Source organism: Natator depressus, chromosome 6, assembly GCF_965152275.1.
Source record: "Natator depressus isolate rNatDep1 chromosome 6, rNatDep2.hap1, whole genome shotgun sequence".
In the NCBI taxonomy this organism is placed as follows: domain Eukaryota; kingdom Metazoa; phylum Chordata; order Testudines; family Cheloniidae; genus Natator; species Natator depressus.
The window spans coordinates 25,184,743-25,208,597 of record NC_134239.1 but is presented as its reverse complement, the minus strand read 5'-3'; the positions used below and the strand labels follow the sequence as shown (position 1 = coordinate 25,208,597).

At 46.0% G+C, this 23,855-nt stretch overlaps 1 protein-coding gene across 8 annotated transcripts in view; it reads right to left on the bottom strand.

The window, feature by feature from the left end:
- Positions 1 to 819: 819 nt before the first annotated feature.
- Positions 820 to 23,855, bottom strand: part of BRSK2 (BR serine/threonine kinase 2) — a 427,939-nt gene continuing 404,903 nt past the window's right edge. For 5 of the 8 annotated variants that reach the window (XM_074954822.1, XM_074954823.1, XM_074954824.1 and 2 more), the window contains 5 exons: positions 22,105 to 22,228; positions 20,161 to 20,341; positions 18,734 to 18,823; positions 8,958 to 9,005; positions 821 to 2,004 (listed from right to left, as the gene is read on the bottom strand). In XM_074954822.1, coding sequence (XP_074810923.1) covers positions 1,781 to 2,004; positions 8,958 to 9,005; positions 18,734 to 18,823; positions 20,161 to 20,341; positions 22,105 to 22,228 — 667 coding nt within the window. In that variant the 3' untranslated portion in view covers positions 821 to 1,780. Of the gene's footprint in view, positions 2,005 to 8,957; positions 9,006 to 18,733; positions 18,824 to 20,160; positions 20,342 to 22,104; positions 22,229 to 23,855 lie in introns of all 8 variants that reach the window. The other 3 variants (XM_074954821.1, XM_074954826.1, XM_074954829.1) reach the window with 3 other exon arrangements.

The window sequence follows — 23,855 nt, the reverse complement described above, 5'->3', positions numbered from 1 at the left end:
CGCCTCTACACAGTAATTAAACAAAACAGAAGATCTATCTAACAGCTTAAATTTTTCAATATATATGTATATATAAATAACCAAGACCTAATAATAACTTAAGCACAAAAAACAGTCCTCACCCACCCACTCCCACCCACCAGCCCCCTTTCAAAAAAAAAAAGTTTATAAAAATATCTTGCAGTAATTTTTAAAGTTTACAGTAGCTTCGTGATTCACTTGCCCATAGCACTGACTCCTCGTCTCACTCAAATGAACTAAGTGCCAGTGGTATGCACACGCACACACATGGGAAAATACCCCCCAAATTATCCTCTTTTCTTCTTCTTCTGTTTGTTGAAAAACCCAATAAATCAAATAAATAAATCAAACCCAGCAAATAAATAATAATACTGATATTGATGCAGCACGAGCGACACGACAATTGCATCCAAGTGCAGGGGGTGTTGGCGGATCCAGATGGCGGAAGAAGGTCCCAACCCGGCAGCGTGGTAGGCGGGGAGTTGAAGACGGGGGAGGAAGATGAAGAAGAAGGAGCAGCAGCAGTGGCAACGGCAGCTGGTGGCAAGAGGCTGTTCTCGGAGAGGCAGAATCCTTGCCCGCCTCTTTTGCTGCCGTATGTTGCCTTTTCCCTAAGTTTTAAGGTTTGTTTGTATTTGTGTTTGTTCATTCCCCCCACCCCCACGAGGGGATCCCCCCCCTTCCAGCAGGTCGAAAAGCAAAATGATAAGAGTATAAAAAACAAACACAATTTAAAAAAAAAACAAAAACAAAAGGAAAGGGTGGGTACGGGGGTGGGGGGGAAAGGAGTTTGAGAAAATCCCACAGTGAAACTCCCCGATATTGTCTTGGTTTGACGCTTTGCTTTTACTCACTCCTTGGTGGTTTTGGCTGAGACAGCTCCCTGGTTTCATGGTAACATTTCCCCTTGTTTCTTGCCCCCCTCCCCCTGCCAGTCTGAGTTCACCTGCACCGATGAATGTTGTCAAGGGCAATGGTGTCACTCCAACAATTGCAACCTGCTTCCTGCCCAGGTTGTGCAATCCCATTACTGAGCAGATCTCCCTCGTGGAGCACCAAAAAGAAAAAGAGAAAAAGTGCGTGTTGGGGAGGTGTTTGGGAGGAGGTGGGGGAGAAACCCATTTCCTGGGGGCAGAGGGGGAGGCTGGGAACCTCAAACAGGACTGGTCCTTGGACAGTCTACATCGGTTTCCTTCCGTCAACAAGTGTCCGCAGAGCACAGAAGGTGAAGCCGTGGCTGACATGTTAACTTTTCGGGATAATTCCTGGTAGCAGAGCGGAAACAAGTGGTGTCGTCAGAAACAGAGAGAGCAAGAACAGAACAAGAAACAAAAATAATAATTTAAAAAATCCAACAAAACATCAGGAGGGGAAAAAAATAAAAATACTCAAAATACAGGAAGATGTAAAAACAAAAAAAAACCAAACCAAAAAAGCCACAACCCAAGATCTGGTGAACTGGATTTTGTCATCTGTGCTACCTTGTCTTTCTTTCTTTCTTTCTTTCTTTCTTTCTTTTTCTTTCTTTCTTTGTGTGTGTGTTTGTTTCTGAGATATATATTATATATCATATATAAATATATATATGTATATATATACAGTCATTCCTTCTTACAAAATTTGTCTATAGACAGTTTTGTACTGTTGTGGAAAGGTATATACATCCTTCTAGTTTAGAGGCTAGCTTGCTAAGGAATATTCTTTGATTCTTTCTTGCTTTTTGCTTTTTAAGTTATTTAATTTTTTAAAATGTATTTATTTAAGGTTGGTCTTGTAGGCCGCCTGATGAGACCATCTTTGCCTTGTCTTTGCCAGCGGGGTACTTATTGTCTCCTCTAGACCCATAGTCATTAGCATCGGAATCGCTCCGCTTGCTGTTTGCGCTATGCTTGGTTGGCGTGCCGGGGGGATGGCTCACCTGCCCGTTCTTCTCGTCTGAAAAAAGTTGTTTAATTACGTCAAAGAAGTTACTCAATGGGCTGCCTGGGTACACAAAACAGAAGAGACAAAAAAAAAAAAAAACACAGAGAGAAAGAGAAACAGAGAGAGAGAGAGAGAACAAACAAACAAATGAACAATGGGGTTTTTAACAAGAAGAACGTGATGAGAGATCCAGAGCCACGTGCATGGGGGTGTGTGGAGGATGAAGATGATGAGCAGCAAGAGGAAGAGTGTTAGGATGGGACACCTCTGGCAGTAAAGAGGCTGGGAGCAAAACGTGCCAAGGGGGGAATGTCCTACTTGGCTACCATGTGGTTGGGAGCAGAGATCCTACCTAGCAGGGGAACTCCATTGCTGTGTAAGCCTGGCACACCGCACCACGTTGTGGAAACAGCTATACCTTTGGTCTGGAATTATTTGGCAACTCTATGAGTGGACTGTAACCCTCAGGGGATGCAGTTCCTGTGTAACTGCATCGATGAAGGTGGGGCATTAATGCATGATCAACTTTGCCTTACAGCCTTAGCAAGTTCTGTGTTAGACATTATGCTTTTCTTCCTTCTTTTAGTTACGCTGACTGGTCTCTCCCTGAACACCCACTCAACCACCTTCAGCCAGCCACTTGGCCTGGAACACCTGTGCATTCCAGGGGAATACGAGCATTTGAGACGTGAGTAGGGCTGGGATGCCAGGGGGTAATCCTCAGCTAGTATGTGTGAGGCTGTGATTCTGCAAGGTTCTGAGCACCTTCAATCCTTATTGACAACAGCGGGAGTTGAGAATGCTCAGCAGACTGCAGGACCAGGCTCCTGTGCACATGTGGTTTCTGGCCGCGATTTAACCTGGTGGGACCACAAAGCAAGAACTAGTATCAGGCTGATATACTCTGCACTCCACCCTCTTTAAAACAGCCAATGAGCTTCACTATTATGGAGTTGGAAGCCAAAGGAATTGCAGCGTCATACGCTAATAGAAAACAACATTAGGAAACTTTGATTAATTTAGCCACGAGATTAGGGCAAACTATGGCACAGATTGGGTGCTGCGCATCTGTCAGAACACAGCCTTTCATGTCACTGAAAAAAATCTCTTTGTCTGCCATTTCCCCTTTCTATAACACCCTCGATATGTTTTATTATCATTGCCATATGGTTCTCTAGTGTATGAAGTGTCATTGTCCCACATCCACAATGGAACAACACTAAGGTTTTGTCTACACCCCCCGAGCAACGTAGTTATACAGACCTAACCCCCGCTGTGTAGACAGCACTTTGTCAGCAGGAGAGCTTCTCTTTCACCAACAGAAGTTGGTCCAATAAAAGATATTACCTCACCCACCTTGTCTCTCTAATTTTGGGATTTCCTCACTTTAAAAGGCACAAATATTATGTAAGGAGCCCTCATTTACCTGCATAACTATAGGCCTGGTTTTGTCTGGTAGGTAGTATAGTGTTTAACTGAGTGCAGGTGCTGGTTCTTTGCACTGAACACAGCTGTCAAGTCCAAGCCACCATTAGCTGCTGGAAAGGTGTGACCTAGCTACCTGACTCAGTCTTAGAGATGGCCCACACCAAAACCTCAGACTCCGACACCAACACCTTCAGATTTGGGGGAAATTTGAAACATGGATCCTAAATTTGTGGCTGAGATTGGACATGCCATGAATTTCACACACACATTCTGGTTTGGATTCTGAAATCTCCCTAGAGTTCAGGGGGATGGAGGTTTCAGCCACAGGATTTTTACTGAGGCCCCTCTCTAAGGCTCAGTGAAGTTATCCTAGCCAGATGGCTTGCGGGCACACGCTCTGCTCAGACTCTTCTCTACTTCTAGAGGTGGTTACTCCCTTCCAGTGGGAAAAACGAGTGGACACGGCGGGTGGGAGGGCAGGGAATGCAAGTAACACTCAGCCTTGAATGCAGGATTGTGGACAGGGCAAGTTCTTATGTGGCTTTGGACCCTCATCTTCATACACAAATGGAGTCAGCAGACAGAAAGAATGGAAGAGAGCACTAAAAAAAAATGCGGGCTAGGGAGGGAAGGAGAGGGGAGTATTTCTAGTGATTCAGCGGAGCAGTTTATTCCACAGGCTTAGAGGGAAGGGGGAGGGCAGACTAAGCAGAGTTCTATGGGGATCGGGAAGGTTTAAGTTCTTTGCATAGACAGGTACAGAAGACAAAAGTCTAATTTGCACGAATGGACCAACAAAATGCTAAGTACATTTTATATGTAAATGCTCTGCATTTGGTGAGTCCTGATACAGGATTTTAAATCCTCCTATTAAAATATTCAACTCTTCCCCCACCCCCATGCCCTACTGGCTCTCAAGTGTCTGGAGATTTACTGGGCCAACAGTATTTAATAGCCTACCTCCCCTTTGCCGATATCACTACTGAATTCCTTATAATCAGCGTTCTCAGCTCAAATTTTAATGGGAAGTGAGAAATCCTTAGGGATATTCAGAGAGAGCTATTGAAAAAAAATAGGCCATTTCACTAACCCTTTCTTTCCTTTGCCTTTTACAGTAGCTGAGCTTGCAATTAAATAGTTTGTCTCCATCCTCTCTTGTCCTGTTGGTAACCAGGGCCAGGCAATATGGGCAACCACAGCATCCATATTCTTGCCTGCTAGGACACGCATGGACTCATTTAGATAATAGTCTTGGATTGGGTAAAGGGCACCCGCACTGATACTTGCTCTGTGATGACAAATAAAGAAGGGCCAGGCATGTTGAGAACACCAAGATGGTGAGTGCTGGTTAACTGCCAGACCTGGTGGGTTTATACTGCCAGGAAAATGGGGCCTGAACCTGCAGAAGTTAGTGGACCATCACTAGTTATGTTTAGAAGTCTCCTGCTATTAGTACCTGGTACAGGCAGTGGGATATATCACATCTGCCAATCCAGCTCAGGGTCTCGAAGGGTTAGTGTAATTTTTCTGAATGAGAGATAATGTCCCATGACTGGGAGCTTCTTTAACCCTGAGTACAAACTCTGGTGGATGCAGTACAAACACCGGAGGAAGGGCAGCAAGGATGGTAAAGCGCAAGAAGCATCATAGCAATGTGGTGATTAAGTTTATATTCATTAGAAAGAGGAGACTGAGCGGCAACATGATTGGGGCATGTGCATTTCTGAGCCAGATGGTAGGGGTGGATGTTGCAGAGGGTAAAAGGCTTGAAAACAAGTACTGAAGCTATGGAGGGGCTGGGCATTGAGGGAGTGAAACAGAAATAGCTTTACGCAGAGGGTAATTCATGTGCGGCACAGACTCTGCCTAACGCCACAAAAGAAGCTGCAACTGTGAATGGACTGCGTACAGCCAGCACTAAGAGGAAAGAATTGCAGCCAGACACCAGACCAAGGAGGTGAAGAGACCCTGTCCAGATAGGCTGCATGGACTCTATCTCAAGACCCCATATTTCATTTGCCATTGCTAAGAAATTTGCTTGACATGGACTTAGCACCAGTGGGGCCACAGGCACCCTGGGCAAAGCCGACAAGCTTCACGGAAGAAGAGCGGGTGGTTACACCAGGAACAATGTGTCTGCTTTGACCTCATAAAGAACCTCAGCTCCGTCTGCCGGAACTATCAGAAACAAAAAGGAATCAGGAGGGTTTGGAAGCTGCTACGGCTTGCACACATTCTCCCTCTCTTGCATCTTTCTTTTCTGCTACCATTTCAGGAATGTTTTGTAAGTGCATCAATCATTGCCAGCAAAAATCACTACCAAGAGCTAGCACCGGCCAAGTCACTACTGCCACACAACATTAGAGAGAACCGACTGGGAGGGGGAGTGGAAGGACTTGTGTGTGCATTTGAACATCTGCTGGCAATGCAGAGAGCATGCCAGGAGAGGGTGGGGGACAGGGGCCTAAGCTTTTGGTGTTGAAAGATACCCTCATTGCAAATGGTTTGGCCTTCAAACACAGGAAATTCATCACAGGGAGTTCTTTCAATGAAAGGTTTCCTTTCTTTCTGAAAGCCAGGGCCGCGGCCAGCATCATGGGCATTGCCACTGTCCATTGTCTTAAAGGCCTTTGTTTCCCAATCCCCATCTTCTGTTCATATATGATGCTCCCGGTGCCAGAACAATATTGGCACCTAAGAACAGGATTTGCCCCTTTCTATCAGACAGTCAACAGTGAACTCACAAGTTTTAAGTTCGCTGAACTGTCCCCAAGGTGGCACTGGTGAAAATTTCATTCCTTGCTTCTTGCCTCTCACCTCCTATTTCCTGTGACATAATCTCATCAACACTGTATTTCATTTAAAAGGAAAGCCACTCCTATTTAGCACAGTACCTCGACTTTCACATGGGACCTTCAGAGGCACTGACTGACATAAATAAAGTGCAGATTGTATGGCAATATTCCTAATCAAAACAGACGTTTCTGAGTTTTCTGCAGGCAGACATATTGCTATATTAAGAGAGGAAGACACCTGGTATTGGAGACTTGAAAGTCTGGCCCCATGTGGGAACTGCTGGATGCTCAGCCCTTTGGAAAATCTGGCCCCAATTGTGGGTGTTGAGCACTTGGAAATCTGGGCCTGAGCTCTTTGGAAACTCTGGCCCGTAGTATTTCTTGTGATAGTTAAATCCTGATTGGATTATGATCTTTAATGGTGGACTTCTCCCCCAAATCCACTCCCCCATGGCTGGGGTCACAATTTGTATCAATATCAATCCGATTGCATCAATTATATATGTAATGGCTGATAGTCAGCAGGAGACTGAGAAACGTCAGATTTCATCAAAAACCGGAATGTTCCCTTCTGTACAGGCTCACAGCACAAACATGGTGAGCCATGCCTTCCGCTACGGGAGAGCAGCACACATTGGCAAGCTTGTTCCTGCAGGTGCCCCTGTGTCGGGGGGCAAGGGGCAGAGCAAATGGCGGGGGGATTCTATAAGGAACAGAACTTCTCTGTCCAATGCCTACAGGGTCAGGGTCATCGTAAGGAAGCAGCAGCTCAGGATTTTCTCTGCCACTGCACCCCTGGTATAGATAACAGTGCGGGGCTCAACATTAGCGATCCCAAAGTTGCCCACTTCAGCTGGAGCCTAAATACAGTCTAACTAAGCTTAAACCACACAGCCCCTCAGGATGGTGCTCTCTGACTATGACAACTTGGCACACTTGATGGAGTATGGTGCTTGGGTCTACACACTGTTGCTTATTTGTTATTACACCTCTAATGGCTAGTTGGTGAACCATCATTTCAGCCTCACAGAAAGCTGCTTGTCCTCAAAGCCACAGCGAAGAGTTTGCCTCTGGGGGGTCAAATTCTGGAATGATACTGGAGTTACATATGAGGGTAGAATTTGGCACAACATATGTCATTGCTACTCTGTGTGTAAGTGTGTGTGACACATAGACAGTGGCTCCATTAAGCCACACAAATCCTATTATTGCATAGGTGGATTTGCCCATGTACTTCCTCTGTTCCCTTGCCTACAAAATGCTTTCTTTCACTGGCCTTTGCTCCAGTCTCCCTTCCCCTTGCTAGTACTGAAGCTGACACTGTGACAGCTGGTGGGCGTGGCTGGGCAGAAGATGAACAGCAATAGACACACTGTTTAGAGAGTGCAGAGCACCGACTGGTTTTCTGTGTAGTTCAATTAACTTTCAAGCAATCAGTGGAATCTGAATTTCAGTATTTTTGTACGATGTTGTTGCCGGTTCCAGGCAACTAACTGCAGCTTGAGGGAGAGGACAGATTTGCTGTTTGATGCTTTTACAGAGAGGCTGGAGATCTGCCTAGGACATAAATGAGCCTCCAGGCGGAGAGTGGGAACAATATAACCCAGGAACTGAAATAATAATTCAAAATGAACCCCCTCCAGAGAAACAGAAAAACTCCTTCCAGCTAAACTGTAATTTAATGGAAAGAGATCATGTGGATAAAATGTAACAGACCAAATTCTTCTCTCAGCTACACTTCTGTAAATCCGATATTACTTCCATTGTAACCTCAGAGCAACTTTACAGAAGCTAAAGAAGTTACTTGGGATTTACAGTGGTGTAACCAAGAGCAGTATTTGACTCAGTGAGGAGATCCTAAACAGGTTTGGACTTCAGGTTCAGATAAACATCTGAATGTTTCAGGCCTACCATCCTGGATTGGACATCTAAAGAAAAGAGGCTCTCTTGTGTCATTTCAGGAACTTCCTGTTTCTGTTCAGGCCAGAAGTACCAAGCGAAAAACCTCCCTTGGTGTATTCGGGCATTTCCACTTCTGCTCTCACCAGGAAGGGCAAATACACAGGAAGAAAGGAAAAATCTCTGTGTGTGTGTGTGTGTGTGTGTGTAAATTTAAATGAAATTTGTGGAACCTCAAGCAAGGTCAAATGTGAGTTTTGGGAGAAACAAGTTAATCCATCCCTAGTAAAAAGCCTCAACTATGGCTGGTCCCAGAAGGGCAATATTAATCCTCAGAGTCAGACTGGAGCTATGCTGATCTACACCAGCTGAGGATCTGGCCCATAATGTGGGATCTGTCTTATGCAGTGGACTTCCAGGAGAAAGAGGGGATTACCCCAAACACACATGGGGGAGTGGAGGAGAGAGTGATGAGGAGAAGAATGAAAGTAGTCTTCTCTCTCTGTTGCAGGAGACACAAGGAGGCAGCAACTCAAAAGCAGGGATTGCGGTGCACAGCCTCACCCACAGAAAGGCGACTTCCAAGTGAAGTCTGAGTCAAAGGTGAAAAAGCAAAAATGCCAGCGGGCATGGAATAGAGTGAGGGGAGAAACTCACAAGTGGAACAGCGCATACTTGTGCTGTGCAGGGTGAAACTGTGATGGGCCCCGTGTGTAGGGGTATGGATGGGGAGGAACAGGAGTAGGTGTGCGTATGTACAGAAGGTACATGAGAGGTATAGGGAGTTGTCAGGGGGTGGGCAGATGTGCAAAAGGAGTGGGAGGAGAGGAGGACATTATGTGATTCAGCAGGGGTTAGGGGAGGAATAGAAGGCAGAAGGGAAGTTCTTACCACATTTGGAAAGTCTGCCAGTCATCAACTCCACACAGTTAGTGGTGTCTGGATCATAGAATGGAAAGAGGAGGGAGGGATGGAAAAACATAAAAAAAAAAAAAAAATGGTTTCCATACCTCTGTGCACAAAGCAGTCACTTAGCGCATTATCTCCTGAAGCAGGAAACGCACAAAGCTAGGAGTTTACACAACCCAGAACCCAGGCCAAACTGTGCCCTCATTTATGCCAGTGGAACCCCCACGGTGTAACTGAGAGCACAATCTGCCTCATTGCCCCCCATTTCTATCCAGTCTCTTATCTCAGTTACAGATGTTTAAAACAAGCAAATAATGTTTTGCAACTATATCAATGAATTAAAAATCTTGAACCATATTGTTTCACCTGGCCAGCCACAAAAGTAGCCCTACAAAATCAAGATGGTGACTAAGCAGCTATCTGTGCAATACCACCACGTTGGCAGGATGCTATTTTGTATGTGATCTAGGTGTCAGCCACAATCTTCCGGCATCCATCCCCCTCACAAAATCACCTCATATACTCCAAGGGATATCCTCTCAGTCATAAACATAATTCTGCCTCCCTTACTCAGACGGAGTAGTCCCTTAGTCAGATGGATTTTAACGGGATTGCTCACAGACTAAAGTTCTGCTTAACATAAAAGGATGGTGGAATATGCCCGAAAATTGTTTTATGTGCGTTTTCTATCAAAATTGCCTGTAGCTCCCATCACCATGGCAGCTAAGTGCTTCTAAACCAAATCCAGGAAACTAGGGTGCAGAAGGTAGAGTAAATGTAAGTGTTAATGCAGAAAGACCAGCCAGGTTGAACATGACCACGTGGAACTCCTCCCCAGTCTGTCAGTATTCTGGATTCCCCAGCGTTCGGGAAGCATGCGCAGAACCCACGGGGATGGCTTCAGAATGCTGGGCAATCCTGAGCACCCACTGGCTGCCGAGCAGCTAGATGATTTCTAATGCACTTAATTCAGTTTAAGTTCTCTTCTTGCTCTGACTCTCTACCAGCACTTAGACACCAGAGTGATAGGCTTCCTGATGCCAGCCAAGAAGGGGGCAGGCCTGGGTAATCTGTCAGCTCCCCTTTCCCCAGAATGCTGAGAAAAGTAATTAAAAAAGAAGGTAGAGGACACCATGTGCCTGAATAAGATGCTCCCCAGATGTTAACCAAGGTGGGGAGATCACAATAGGTGTTTTCTAGAGACCATGGAAAAGGGAGAGCATTTTGGGTCCATTGGCACTGGTCGGAGCAGCAGAGAAGAACCTCCAGCGATCCCCAACACAAAGGTTAGAGTCTGGCTGGCAGAGGCATCAGAGAAATAATACCCACCAGGCATGGGAGGCTCCTGAAAAAGGGTCAGGACTGGGGAAGAGGGAAAAAAGGAAGGGGATCAGGGAGCAGAGGAAAAATAGGGTGTGTGAGAGGGGCTAGGAGGAGGGGGCAGGGATTGTGATGGAGGCTTAGGGCATAGGGGTGGTGTGGGGCTTAAGGGAAGGGAGTGGGGGACAAAGAGAAGGGGATCAGGCACATGAGGGGGGCCAGGAGGTTTAACTGTCCTTTAGGGGCCTTGGCCATCCTGCCCCTGACAGGGCAAGGGTAGGAGTTAGATGTATTCCTATGTATGTGCAGCACAAACCATGTTCCTCACTGAAATTACATAACATTTTGAATTCACTAGGACATCAAAGGCGAGTCTGCAAATGGTTTGGATTGGCTAGAACTCCCTCAGCTGCCGCAAACTGTGCCCAAGGCCTCCAACAGCAGATACCGCCAACCACAATATCCAGCCCCACCTGCAGTGCCTGCTCCTGTTCTGAGGGCCAGGAGCGGACTGGGGTGAGGGATGTTTGCCAGATACGTGCCTGTTTTACTATGTGGTCTGGATTTACAAAGGTTTTCTTTTTAATGATATTTTATACCCTTTGGTTATAAAATAATATTACAAACCAGTGACGGGACTGAGCCCTAGAATCTGGAGCCAGATTGCCAACTTCCAGGCCCATCTCTATTACAAACGTCACAAAATTGCACCATATAATCAAACCAACTATGGCACTCACCTGACCTGCCACGGAGCAGGGACAGGCCCCAGCTGTGTTCTCTGGTTGAAGTAATGTCACCAACACAATTGCATGCTGGGATATTACGAAGGACCAGTGATCCAAATGGGGCTGGAGGAGGATAACCTTTAGGATTTCTATGCCATAGTGTTATCTATTCAAAGTGCCATACAAACATTAATCCTTACAACAGCCCTGGGAGGTAGCTTAGTTTTATCATCCCCATTCTATCAATGAGGAAACTGAGGCACACAAGGCATAATTTATTCCGTGGAATAAATCCACTGACTTCAATGGATTTACATTAGGGATGAATTTGGCTTTGAGTTCTTAAGGGATGTTGCAGGACCTAAGAAAAAATGGCTTTACATTAGCTGGGCTGGATCCATCTTCAGTTTAACTGCCCTGAAGCCATGGAAAAGTTCCCATTGATTTCAGTTGGTATTAGATCAAGCCTCTGATGTGTAATGGTATAGTCCCCTTCTGCTTAGCTGTTGGGGGCATTCACCACCTATTGCTAAAGGTCAGGGAATTTAGTCAATGATTAGCAGATCAAGTCCTTTAAAGGACTGAAAACTAATTCTTAAATGGGAATTTCCATGCTTTTAAGTGCTGATCCAACTGCCACTGACTTCAGGACTTCCATGGACTCCCAAGGGAATTGGACTGGATCCTCAGCTACCAACACTCCACACACAAAGGGGAATATTTGGGTAATGCTTTTGGGGGTTAGATACTGGGGAGTTTCTCCAGTGAAATGGATATTTCCATGCATTTGTGGATTTGGCTCAAAAACTTAATATGACATTCAATGGATATCTTGTGCAAATACTGTTTATTTTTTAAAAGTCACTTGTGGTCAGCTATCATAGATGTTTTTGCAATCTGATTTAGATCCATCTAATTGTTTAATTGCTGCAAATACATTAACAGTGATTCGAATGCAAGAAGACAAATCCACAAAACAAAAAATTATTGTAAAGGTGGCCTTGTGGATGCAATTCAATTTAATATCTTAGGCATTATATAATAGTTTTGTTTCAAAAATATGAATTGCAGGTTATAGACGTATATGTGATGGGTAGGGAAAAATGCAAAAATTCTTTTGGAATTACAGGAGCATGGAAAAATATCTGGAGGGAAAAAACAAATAACTCATTTTGTTTCTTAAAAATGTTCAACCAAAACGACTGTAACTGCATTTCTATATGTTGTATAGTACCTGTAACTGCATAAGAATCCATATTTAGTTCTGATGCCTGCCTCATGCATTATCAGGTGGTTTTTTTTTTGTTTTTTTTTAAAGAACACCACACAGATGCATCTGGAAACTGTAGTTCAGAGGACATCAGTTAAATACTGAGTGGCTAAAGATCCCCTCCCCGTCTTCCTTATAACAACCGTTTGAATAGTTTCAGTCCTTTCCATCATATTGTAATGTTTTGTTCTAATACTAATTCTAGATGATAAAAGTTTCACAACCTAAAAATAGCATTTTTATCCATAGAATATTTAATGAAAACCAACCCGGCAAACTGTCTGCAGCTGGTTTTCTCTCCATGGATAATAATCCAGAATCGGATGCCTGCACAATCCAGATGTCTTGTGAGGCAAATGAGGCCGAATTCCAAGTGTCTTCAGCCATCTGAGAAGCGTGGGCGTGTCATGTAACTGCACTTCTTAAAGTGTACAACAGATGTTAATTAATAAATAATATCTTTGCTGGTGATCTTGGGTACTCCTTATACCACAGAGACTCCTGCAGTCAATCAGATTTCTGATGTAACAAAGACCCTATTATAAATCAAATCCAGTGTGTTTCATGAGGATATGGATACACTGGTTTGCATCAAAATTCAGAGCAGCCCTGAACCTTATTTTTGATGATTATTATTTTGATGAAGTTCTCTCAACTTTTCTTTCTCTCTTTTCTTTTTTCTTTACATTCTCATATGTTTCTGCGCTTCCTATATTTGCCTGCAAAAAAATCTGGTTTCCTGGTATTTCTGATTTCTGCTAATAAAGAAAATATCAGGCAAGAGACTGTGGCTGTGAGATTTCCAGATCAAGGATCTGATCCTACCAAGTGCTGAGCATCTCCCGCAAGGTGCTGAGTGCCCTTGATTGCCATTAGCTTGCTCAGCTCCAAGGTAGTTCAAGTACGTTCCCCAGCTTTTGGGTACTTGTCTGAAGTATATTGTTCTCTCATCAAGGATCTGGATGCTTGAATTTCATTCTTGTGGTTTAGATCTTCACCAGAACCCCCTTGGTGGAATTACTTCCTTGTAAATTCCTTCTGCTCAGTTGTTATGTACTCAACCTTTCTAGACTGAGGATGAAAATCTGCAATTCCTTTTTCACATTTGGACGTTGCAAGTTTCATATCCATCTTCCTAGGTAATCTTTCAGTTTGTTACAGCTCCTGGGCAAAATGTGAGTCCACAGCAAGAAAAGCCTATAAACTAATAAAGCTATTTCAGTCAGCTAAGGATCATTTATTCTGCACAGTACATATATCAGTACAACAGGAGACAGCATATGTATATGCTGGATGTAAGTACAGAGATATGGCAGAAAGCATCCATACAGGTCTTGTTTTGAGGAGGTGGGGTGTGTGTGTGTGTGTGTGTGGGGGGGGCATCTATGTCGTTGTTAACTCTGATGTTGGGAGCTGGAATTTTCAGCTGTGACACTGAAACGTTCTGAAATCATCAGTTACCAAAGAGTTAAAACCTGATATAAAGTAGCAAAAAGTAAACAAGGAAGCAGCAAGTCTACTGCAGAGATGCAATGTTGCTTGCCCAGAAAACGGGACAAAAGGGTATGTGGAGAACTCCCTTCTCCAGGAACAAGCCTAAGGAAGGAAAGGAAATGCTAATGCAGGGAAAACTGATGCACAGTGAAATGATCACTGTTCTTGCAGACCCCTATTTACCAGCTGTATTTATTATTCCTGTGTCAGAATGCATCAGAGGAAAGTGCAGTATACTTTAGCAGAGATTGTACTGGATGGAGACAAAGGCAAAGAGCTGAGATTTTTCCCCCCATGGGGATCCTTTTGTTCCAGCAGAGGGTGGTCTTGTCTAGGTCAAGTTTGAGTACGGCAGGTAGAGCAGTGTGTGGAGTGGGATCAAGGCTGAACGCCCATGGAGACTGTATTCTTCTCTCTCGAACCAGGACAGCGTGGTCCTTCCAGGGCAGGGCGGAGCATTATGGATTTATTGATGTTGCTGTTGTCCCAGCAGTTAGAATATACAGGCATTAATTCCCTGCACTGCCTGGGGGAGTGTGTTGGACTGACATTGGCCAGCTGGACTCTGTTTCTGATGTTGAATGGATTTTTACTATTTTAATTTAATTTCTACTATGGACTTCATTCATTTATGTATTTATTTTCTTGCTTCAGAGTTGTTGAGAGGGAATAAACAAAGTGAGTCCCAAGAAGGAGAATGAGGGTATGAAGGGAGGATATTACCTGGGGAGTGAGACCAGAGGGTGCAGAGGTGTGACACAGAAACACACCCACTTATACCAGAGAGAGAGAGAGAGAGACACACACACACACACACACACACACACACACAGTGCAACATCTACACATGCTAATGTGAGCTCAGGGAAATGAGAGACAGAGAAAGGTGAGTCCTGTTCTGAAACCCAGGCCAGCTGGTTTAGTGGGCAGGCATGTCACTTAGTGGATCAAAGAGGGGCAGGAGAGAGAATAAACATCAGCAGCATGAGCTTACAAGTCCTCACTGACACTGATGGAATTGGAGACACTTTCAGTGATGGGTAATCCTGCTCTAAAATAAAGCTGTAACTGATCCTCCCACACGTCTCTCACTTTATACATTTTTGTTCCAATGGCCCCACATATAACGGCATCTGACCTGGAAGTCAGGAGACATGACTTCATAGTTGGTAGGTCTGTGGCAGCAAGCAGGAGACAGATCCTGCCAGACTTACTTGTGCTGAGCTGCATAGGTGCCAACATCTACTGGCGCTGGTGGGTGCTCAACCCGCCTCTGCCCCCGGCTCTGCTGCGACTCCACCCCTATCCCGCCCCCTGTCGACCCCATTCCAACCCCTTCTCCAAAGTCCCCGCCCCAACTCCACCCCCTCCCTGCCCCTATTCTGACTCCTTCCCCAAATCCCCAGCCTGGCCCCGCCTCTTCCCCGCCTCCTCCCCTGAGCGCGCCACATTCCCGCCCCTCCCCCTTCCCTCCCACAGCTTGCAAGCTACAGCTGTTTGGCGGCGGGGCAAGCGCTGGGTGGAGGAGTGGGGACGTGGCACGCTCAGGGGAGGAAGTGGAGGAGGAGGTAAGATGAGGTGGGGCGGGGAGCTTGGCTGCCGGTGGGTGCAGAGCACCCACTAATTTTTCCCCATGGGTGCTCCAGCCCCAGAGCACCCACGGAGTCAGCGCCTATGCAGAGCTGCGCCGTACTCTGGGAGTCCCATTGCTTTCCGTGGGACTACCAGTGAAGTAAGGTACTATCTAACATGCAGTGCAACTGCTGGGGTGATCAGGGCTGGTAGGGAGACAGGCAAAGCTAAGTGAGCCATTGCACCATGCTGCAGAGGCCAAGTGCAGCGGATCTCACTAACCTGATAACAGGAGCAGCACTGGGGACAAATTCATGTTGCAGGAGAGGCTGACAAGGCCCAGCATGGGGTGTTAACAACGATCAGGAAGACCCCCCCTTGTGCCTAGCACCTCGGCAGCATGAGACCAGCAGCCCTGTCTTGCTGGCCTCAATCATTAGACTTGAAGCTTCTTCGAAGCCATGGGAGAGGAAGGGAACAGGTTTGTTTCCTAGGGGTGGGGGATGGGCAAGCTCTGTCTCAATCTCTCCTCCTTCTCAGTCATGTCCTCCCCTTGACTCTCCCTAAGACGCCACCCTGTGGCAAACCATGATTTTGAATGAGCAAGGCTGGGCATAGCTCCCTACGGATCTGCTTGGTGCCACTCCTGTGGCTGAGCACTGTGTCTCCACAGCATCCCCAAGCCCCGTAGACAGGGAACACAATTGCCCATATCCTCTGCAGGCTTTGGGAAGAGAGGAAAGAAACAGAATTATCTTTGCTTTCCACTCAGAGAGAGTTGACTAATCCTATGGTAGGTTCTGGGAAGTGACTTCATGACTGGCACAGCTGCCACCCAACAAGACAAATTCTTCTGCCCCACTAGAGCTCATTGGGACTAGCTGATGGACACTGAGCCTGTCACTGCTTTCTCTGTCTCCCCTCCCCTTATCGCATTTCACCCGCTCCAGTACAGCTGGGAAGATGTGCTCCTTGGCTTGCCAGCTTTCAGATGCTGGCAGCCACCTTAATGGAAACAATCCTCTTTTCTCCTTCCCCCTGGCATGTTCCCTCTCTCCTGGCCCTAGACGCCAATCTAAATTTTCCAAGGGGCATCCTTTTTCTCCTTATTGAGAAACATACACATCTTGTTGAGCAGAATATTTGACTGCGGGACTTTGACTTGGAGTCTCTCCTGTGTCCTGTTGCCTGGAATCTTCCCCTGCCCTGCTGCAGGGTATTGTCATTCTTACTTACAAGAGCCTACCCATTCTGTTCCTGTTGTATGTTAGATTTCTATGCATAATCCCCCCTTCTCAGTGACATGGAGGTGATGTTAAGGAACGGGCTGGGTTTCCATTGCTCCGCAGAGATACTCTGCGGAAGCTTTGGACAGAGGAAAGAAATTCTGCTTTTATAATTTGATTTCCCATGAGAAAAAGAGAGAGAGAGAGAGAATAAAGACGCATGTCGGATCCATTTCCCACAGCGTGGTTTGTCCTGAATGCTTTCCCTCACCTCTCAGGCAGACGAATGCATTTTGTTCCATGTCACTGAGAAGACTCTCCAATGGGGACATCCTGGCTGCTTTAAACACTTGGGAAAAATAGGGTCTAAATCTCTCGAGCTAGTCTCAGTAGATGAAGCACAGAGGGCCAGGGCATGGTGCTGGTTAGAGAGGTCATGAATTTCTTTAATAGGGTTTGGTCAGCTGAGGATAAGGGATTTCTTCCCCTTAGTGGCAAGGAGAGGGGGACCTTTAGTCAACCAGCAGGAGGAATGGCAGAACTAGTCTGAATTGGCCAGATCTCTACCACAGGATGCTTCTCTGATCACCCAACTCTCTCAACCCCACCAGAGAGGGCAGGACACCAGGTGTCGGGTGAGGGAAAGGTCTCATTTCTTTCTGGTGTCTGGTTTAATGCCATAAGACTGGACAGTAAATAAAAAAGCACTTGGTTCCTTGAGATTAAGTTAACCTAAAACAAATCTAGCTCTCGACTGCCAGCCATTCCCATCTCCTTTAGTGGCTCTTGGAGGGCGAAGAAGTCTCCAGTACTATGGGGAAAAGGGCTAGGCAATACTGGCAGGAGGAGGAGAGGTGGGAAAGATCTGTCCTAAACGGAGTGACAACTTCTTTCTTGTGGAAAAACTCTGTCTATAGCCCTCCCAGCTGGAACTGTCTCCAGATTTAATTCACTCACCTGCCACACTGTTAGAGCAAGGGCATCGAACTCCTTCTTGAAGAGGGCCAAATTCCATTTTTAATTATAATCCATGGGCCAGGGTATAAATTTAGGACTCCATATCCACCTAAATCCACAGCAAATCCCCAATTCACAGCAATGGCAGGTTTACACAAAGGTCAAGCAGATGATTTGGGCCTTATACATATCCTTTAGTTACTAACATTTTGTATTTGCTCAGTACTTAATGGTGCCAGCATCATTCAAATGGGAAAATTCTCCCCATTCTTTCTGCCTTTTCTTGTCTTCCTTTCCCATCCTTCTTTCTCTTGTGTCTCCTCTGTTTCTCCCGCTGCATTTACTTTCCTGCAGTAACTCCCAATTCCCAACCTTCCCAGGGGTTTCAACTCTCACATTCTTCCCTGTTCCATTCTCTTAAAATGATCAGCAATGAGTGGTAATGCTGACACTTTAATGTGTCATCGTTAGGCTCTAGGGCGAACACTCCAAGGTGCTTAATGGAGTGAGGAAGTTCACACCTCTGAGTGACCATTTCAGGCTGACTGCAGACTCAGGAAGATGACTGCATTAATTACACTGGGGTCCCACTTGGAAGGGTTTTTATTTGTTTGTTTGTTTGTTTGGGTTTTTACAATCATTGGGGCTAGAAACTTGCTTTTTAAAAAAATGAAAGCTGGGATCCTGCAGAACCTGAATACACTATGAAGGCTACACCAATCGATCAACAGGGCCAGGTGTCTAACACCACTACCCATAGCTGGGAACCACCTTCTGATGCTCAGAAAGCCTTTGCTCTTAACTTCTTGCTAAAGGCAACTCCAACCTTTATTCCAGGAGTGGATATAGGAGGTTCGACAGCATTCTAGAGGGGTCTTTAATCTGCTATTTGGGAGCTACAGAAAATCTGGAACTTCTGCTTTCTTTGAGCGGGTACAGATGGCTCTTGGGGTGGGAGATGGGAAGGGCTTCTCACTTTGGGAAGTCACTTGGGACATTGGAGATGGAGTGTGGGAGGCAGGAGTAGGGTGGATGGGGGCGGATAGTTATTGTTCTGTCTGAATGAAGCTAGTTTCTAGTTGCAATCAGAGGGATGTGCTCCCCCATCTTTTCTCCCCTCCCCCCCACTGAGAGGCACTTCACCTTCATGTCCTTGCTGAAGCAAAGCACTGAACAGTGAAAACAACATACCTGATAATTGCTGCACTGAAGGCTGGTCATGTGTGCTTAGCAACTGTGCCTGAATGGTTTCTACTACCCTCTTGAAGCGACGGCTTGGACCTGTGGGGGAGAAAAGACGCAAACAGCGGTGAGAGAGCAGGAGCTGAATACCCCCATAAGGCACAGGGCATAACACAGGGGAAGGAAAAACAAGCATCTTCCCTTCAATCTCCATCCCTCCCCCATTATCAGACGGGTAGTGTGTCTGTGGGCTGGTGGTGGGGTGTGACTGAAGAGCTACTGAACGACCACTTTAGAGCTAGGCTGTGAAGGACTCCATGGAAGAGTCGAGCTTAGATGCTCCTTTCCCATCCTAGTATCTGAAATGCCCTGGGGGCTGGTTTTCTAAATGTGAGATTTGTTTTCTCTTTTTAATCTCTCTCCTCCCTCAGACGGTTCCCCTGCCCTCCAGAATTAGCATTCTCAGTGGGAATTACAGCAATGCCCTCCTCCAAAGGTTCCTATTGCCAGATCCATTCAAAATCTATTCTAATGGGGTTTGGTTGGACACTGGCAATAATTATATCCATCCTATCAAAGCCAAGCATGTCTGTAACCTAGTGGTGCTTAACAGCCTAAATCTAAACAGCCCACATCTCCACTAGGTCTAGCCCCCCTGCCCCTCCTCCCAAGGATTTAAAATCAGAAATGACTCCTCCCTCAGACTTGACAGCCCATCTGTGGGGAGCAAGTGTGTGTCAAAAGGTGATACGAGCTATCCCTAGAGAGGAGGGGAGGCTCTGGTATTGGTGCACAGCCTGGATTTGTGCAGCCACTATCGAGATGGCTCACTTGATACTGGACCTATTTTGGGAGGGAATTTACTCACAGCCTTTGGGGAAGGGGTAAAGGTCTGATGGAGGAGGGAGGAGGAGAGGACCCAGAAGAGAATCCAGGTTAGTCAAGGGCCTAGTTCTGCAGTTCTGAGTCAGACTGGCCTGCCTCTCTCACAGTGTGCCTGGTGGCCAGCTAAGACAATAGAGTGGCTACCCTGTTACTTATGTTCTGGGTAAGGGCAAAAGCCCTGTGGGTGACCGCCCAGTGCCTTGCTCAGAGACACACCTTATACTGAAACAATAAGCCAGGACAGATGGAGCATTTCAAGTCCAACGCATTGAGCAGCAGTGACTCTAGCTCACCTGTCTGGCTGACCATGATGGCATCCTCTTCAACGGTAGTTGCTCCCATTGACCTTCCCTTTCTCTCCCAGCATGCCCATCACTGCCAAACCGCAGGAGGTCTAAACTGTCATTCCTCTTCCCTTCCCAAGTTCTTCCTCTCTTCCTGATTTCTAGGCTTTCATCTTCTCTGCTCCCATGTCTGCCCTCATGCTCTGACCTCCCCACTGGCAGGGTGAATGCTCCCCTGCCCACAGGCTGCAGCCACTGCTTGGTTACCTGATAAGAGCGTGAAAGTGACTGAGTAGATCCCATTCTCCTTCTGTGCCTCGCCCCCTTCTGTGTATGTTATGTCCACCTGGAACTTCACTGGCTTCTGGAAGACAGCGGGACCCCCTGTGGACTTGTACTCTGCTCGGAAACTTGTCTGTGAGATGACGCTGTGACTGAGGCTGGGAATCTGAAACAGGGTGGCAGTAGGGGATGATATCGTCAGAGGGCAGAAGCTCTATTTAAGAAGATCACTCTTTCTCTCTCTCTCACTTGGACTTCCCAGCCATCGGAGAGAGAAAGCTTTGCTGCCTATGGGCTCCACCTTGCAATGAGCTGTGCACTCTTGTAAAATCAGTGGGAGTTGAGGCACTCAGCACCTCACAGGAATGCACAGTACTTTGCGGATCAAGCCAGGTTTAAAGAGTGCATACTGGTGAAGTTACTTGACATACTTAGGAACTCCCCCTGCTGTACAACTGAGCATAGTGGGTCCTCCCAAGCATCAGTTCCAGTAGATCCTCACAGCTCAGTGAGAAATGATATCAAGTGGGGGTAGAAAATTCAAAGCTGGATACCAAAGAGAGACCAGGAAAAGGGATACTCGATAGCTGACCTAGACAGATAAACAGGACCAGAACCTGGGATCTCTACAGGGACTGTTTACCTGTGAAGAACCTAACTACCCCCCACCTCCTATTAGTAGGAAACAGACCTCTGAGTGACCTCTAGGGTACTCCTAAGATCTTCACACTTGGGGCCAGAGTTTCTAAACTGTTCAGGGCAAGGTTTTCAGGTGCCCAGCATTGACAGTCAGGGCCAGAATTCCAAATAGGCTCAGCATTCAACATGCTAAAAATCTTAGCAAGCTGGCCAGTTATCTGGGTGTCTAAACAGGAATGGTGTTCTTCTGAAAATCTGTCCCTAGGGATTCATTCAGCAGCTTGCTGCATTATCTTTAATTAGGAAGCTAGCTGTGAGAGAGAGCAGCTGGGGTATTCACAGTGACTTCTTGGCACTAAAAGCCAATATACCAGTCCCATATGTGGAGCTGAATTCATGGACTTCATGTAAGGGAGAGGCATAGTTTAAATAAATGTGTGGTCATTTACAGTGGGTGATGCAGACTATTTTGTTATAGCCCATTCTTACAGGTCTGTGCTGTGTGCAAAGAAGTTCAGGGGTCTTGACTGCTCTATGGAATGGAATTCATTACAGCAGGTATATCATAGAGATCGAAAATTAGTGCCTTTCTGCAGAAAAACAATGTCATACAGCAAAACATATAAAATAAACTAAGCCCTATCCGCATCTCAAATTTTAAAAAATGTACCTAACTCCTTAGAACAAAAACATCTCTCAAATCAGCTTCACTCTCATTTACATTTTCTTCATTTGTACTTACGGGTGGGAGAGAATAGGGCTTCTGTGCCTGGGAAGAAGAGATGCCCCCTCCCCCACTAATCCCAAGATCCCAGGTGTGGAGACTTTAAGCTGCAGACAGACAGCATCCCCAACCATGGATGTTTCAGCCGTAGGAGAAAGTGAGCTTTCTATGTGTGCAAAGTACAGGGGAGATTTAAAATTAAGACTAGAAAGTCTGATGTGAGACCGATTTCCCCATCTGGTGCAAGGGATGGAGGGAGCACCCTGAGGATCCCCAGAAGGAGAAGGGAAAAATAATGTGCCATAAATCTAATGGAACAGTCGATTAAGGGAATTGACTTTCTAGGCACTGCAGCAGCACGTCAGGCTCTGACTGCATTTAAACCCCAAGCATCGGCAGGTCCATGGAAGACTCTTTCATTTTAGCGCTTTGCAAGTCCCGTGGGGAAATTTGGTACTGGGGAGGAATTCCAGGATGTGGGCGCCCTGCCCAAGAATATGTGGACTTAGGATGTCCTTGGAATTGAATAGTGAGATGAGTCTATAGCACGGGCCAGATTTACTTACCGAAAGGAAAGCATGCACAATGTCAGCCTTGATGGAGCTTAGTGGTTTATCTTTAATGACCACAAAGATCTGTTCTTCTTTCTCCAGGTTGATAAAGTTACCGAACCAGGATTTTTTGGCAAGCCTGACATGAAGAAAAAAGAAAGAAGGAGTAAGTTTAGAACAGAAAAGCATCTCCTAGACACCTGGCATTTGGACAGACATGCCTACGACACAAGGATGATAGGCTTTCATCACACTGTGATGCTGCTACAACAGGTGATGTGATGTAACTCAATCAAACACTAGACTGTGGACCATGTGGTTTTATTACAGCAGCACGTGTGATCAGCAATGGAAAGCCAGGAGCCGCTGTCGCAGTTCTAACCAAATACACTAATCAATATGACATTTTATACAGTGCATATAAAATCTGCATACAGATCTCAGAGATCCCCTGCAAGGCTCTTCCTGTGTCTTCTGGCATCATGGTGGGTGCTGGTGACACTGATACTCTGGATTTTTCTGGAAGTCATTCCAGGTCAGGTCCAGCCCACTTGAGGTTTTCTAAAAGCTGTGAAGCTCCTAACCTGAAAATCTCCTCCTGGGGTGACACTATTTATTACACCCACATTGTTCTGGGTGTCTCAGTCACCCTCCAAGTTGCCATGTCAGTGGGTGAAATTCACCCCTGTGCAGAGGGCTAGCACAAGGCCTATATATTACTTAACTCCCACTTAGGGAATCTAAGGAATGCATGGCCCTTGTGCTGGCCTTCTGCCCGGGGTGAATTTCACCAAGTATCAAGGGGGAGATATCAAAGTACACAAACCACCATTCTTGGTTTTAACAGACGGTGGCCAATACCTGCTATTTTCTCAAGCACTGAATGCTGATTCCACCATAAATGAAATTACTTTGTTGTTTTCACACTGACAGCAGCATCAAATGTGTATTTCCACTCCAGAGGTTTCACTAATAAAGTAAAAGGACTACAGAAGAAAAGCAGGGTCATTTACATCAATGCAGGGTTATCCAGGGCTTGAGAGTAGTAGGTAGCCCCTGTAGAAAGTGTGGTGGAGGGGGAAGATCGCTTCAGTCATGTGACACAGCTATAGAATTCTTGAGTCAAATTAATCTCAGAGGAAACTCCATTGAAACCAGTCAAATTACACCAGGGATGGATTGTCTATAGAGGTTAGAGATTAAAAGACCCGCTAGGCCACCCAGTCCATCTTCCTGCCAATGCAGGATTATTGCCTGTGGAATATTTTATAGTGACCATGTCAAGTCTGGTTTGCAGTGCGCCAAGCAATGGACTTCCACAACTTCTCTTGGGAGAATGTTCCACAACATAACAGGAGAAGAGTTTCTCTAACCTTAAGTCTTTCTGGTAAAGAGCCATCTGGAGAAGGGATTAATACAGCTCAGCAATAGGCACCTGGCTAAAGATCTGCTTCACTGGGTAAACAGAACTGGTTAGATCTAGGCTGCCTGGAGCCAGACTCGGGTTAAGGAGAGAGAGGAACACCCTGGAAAACTCATTTGGAGTCTCGACATCTGTGAGGGAGAACAAAGTCTTGAAATCAGCTGGACTCAGCCCTGACTACTGGATTGCTCCATGCATCACAGCACTGTCTTTTTATTGACCATTTAATCCACACAGAGGAAAGATCAGAACTGGAAGACAGCTCAGTGTTAATCAGCTTCTGTTTCCATCTGCCCCAGGTGACCAAGAGCAGAGTGCAAAAGGATTCACTTGCAGTTTGGTA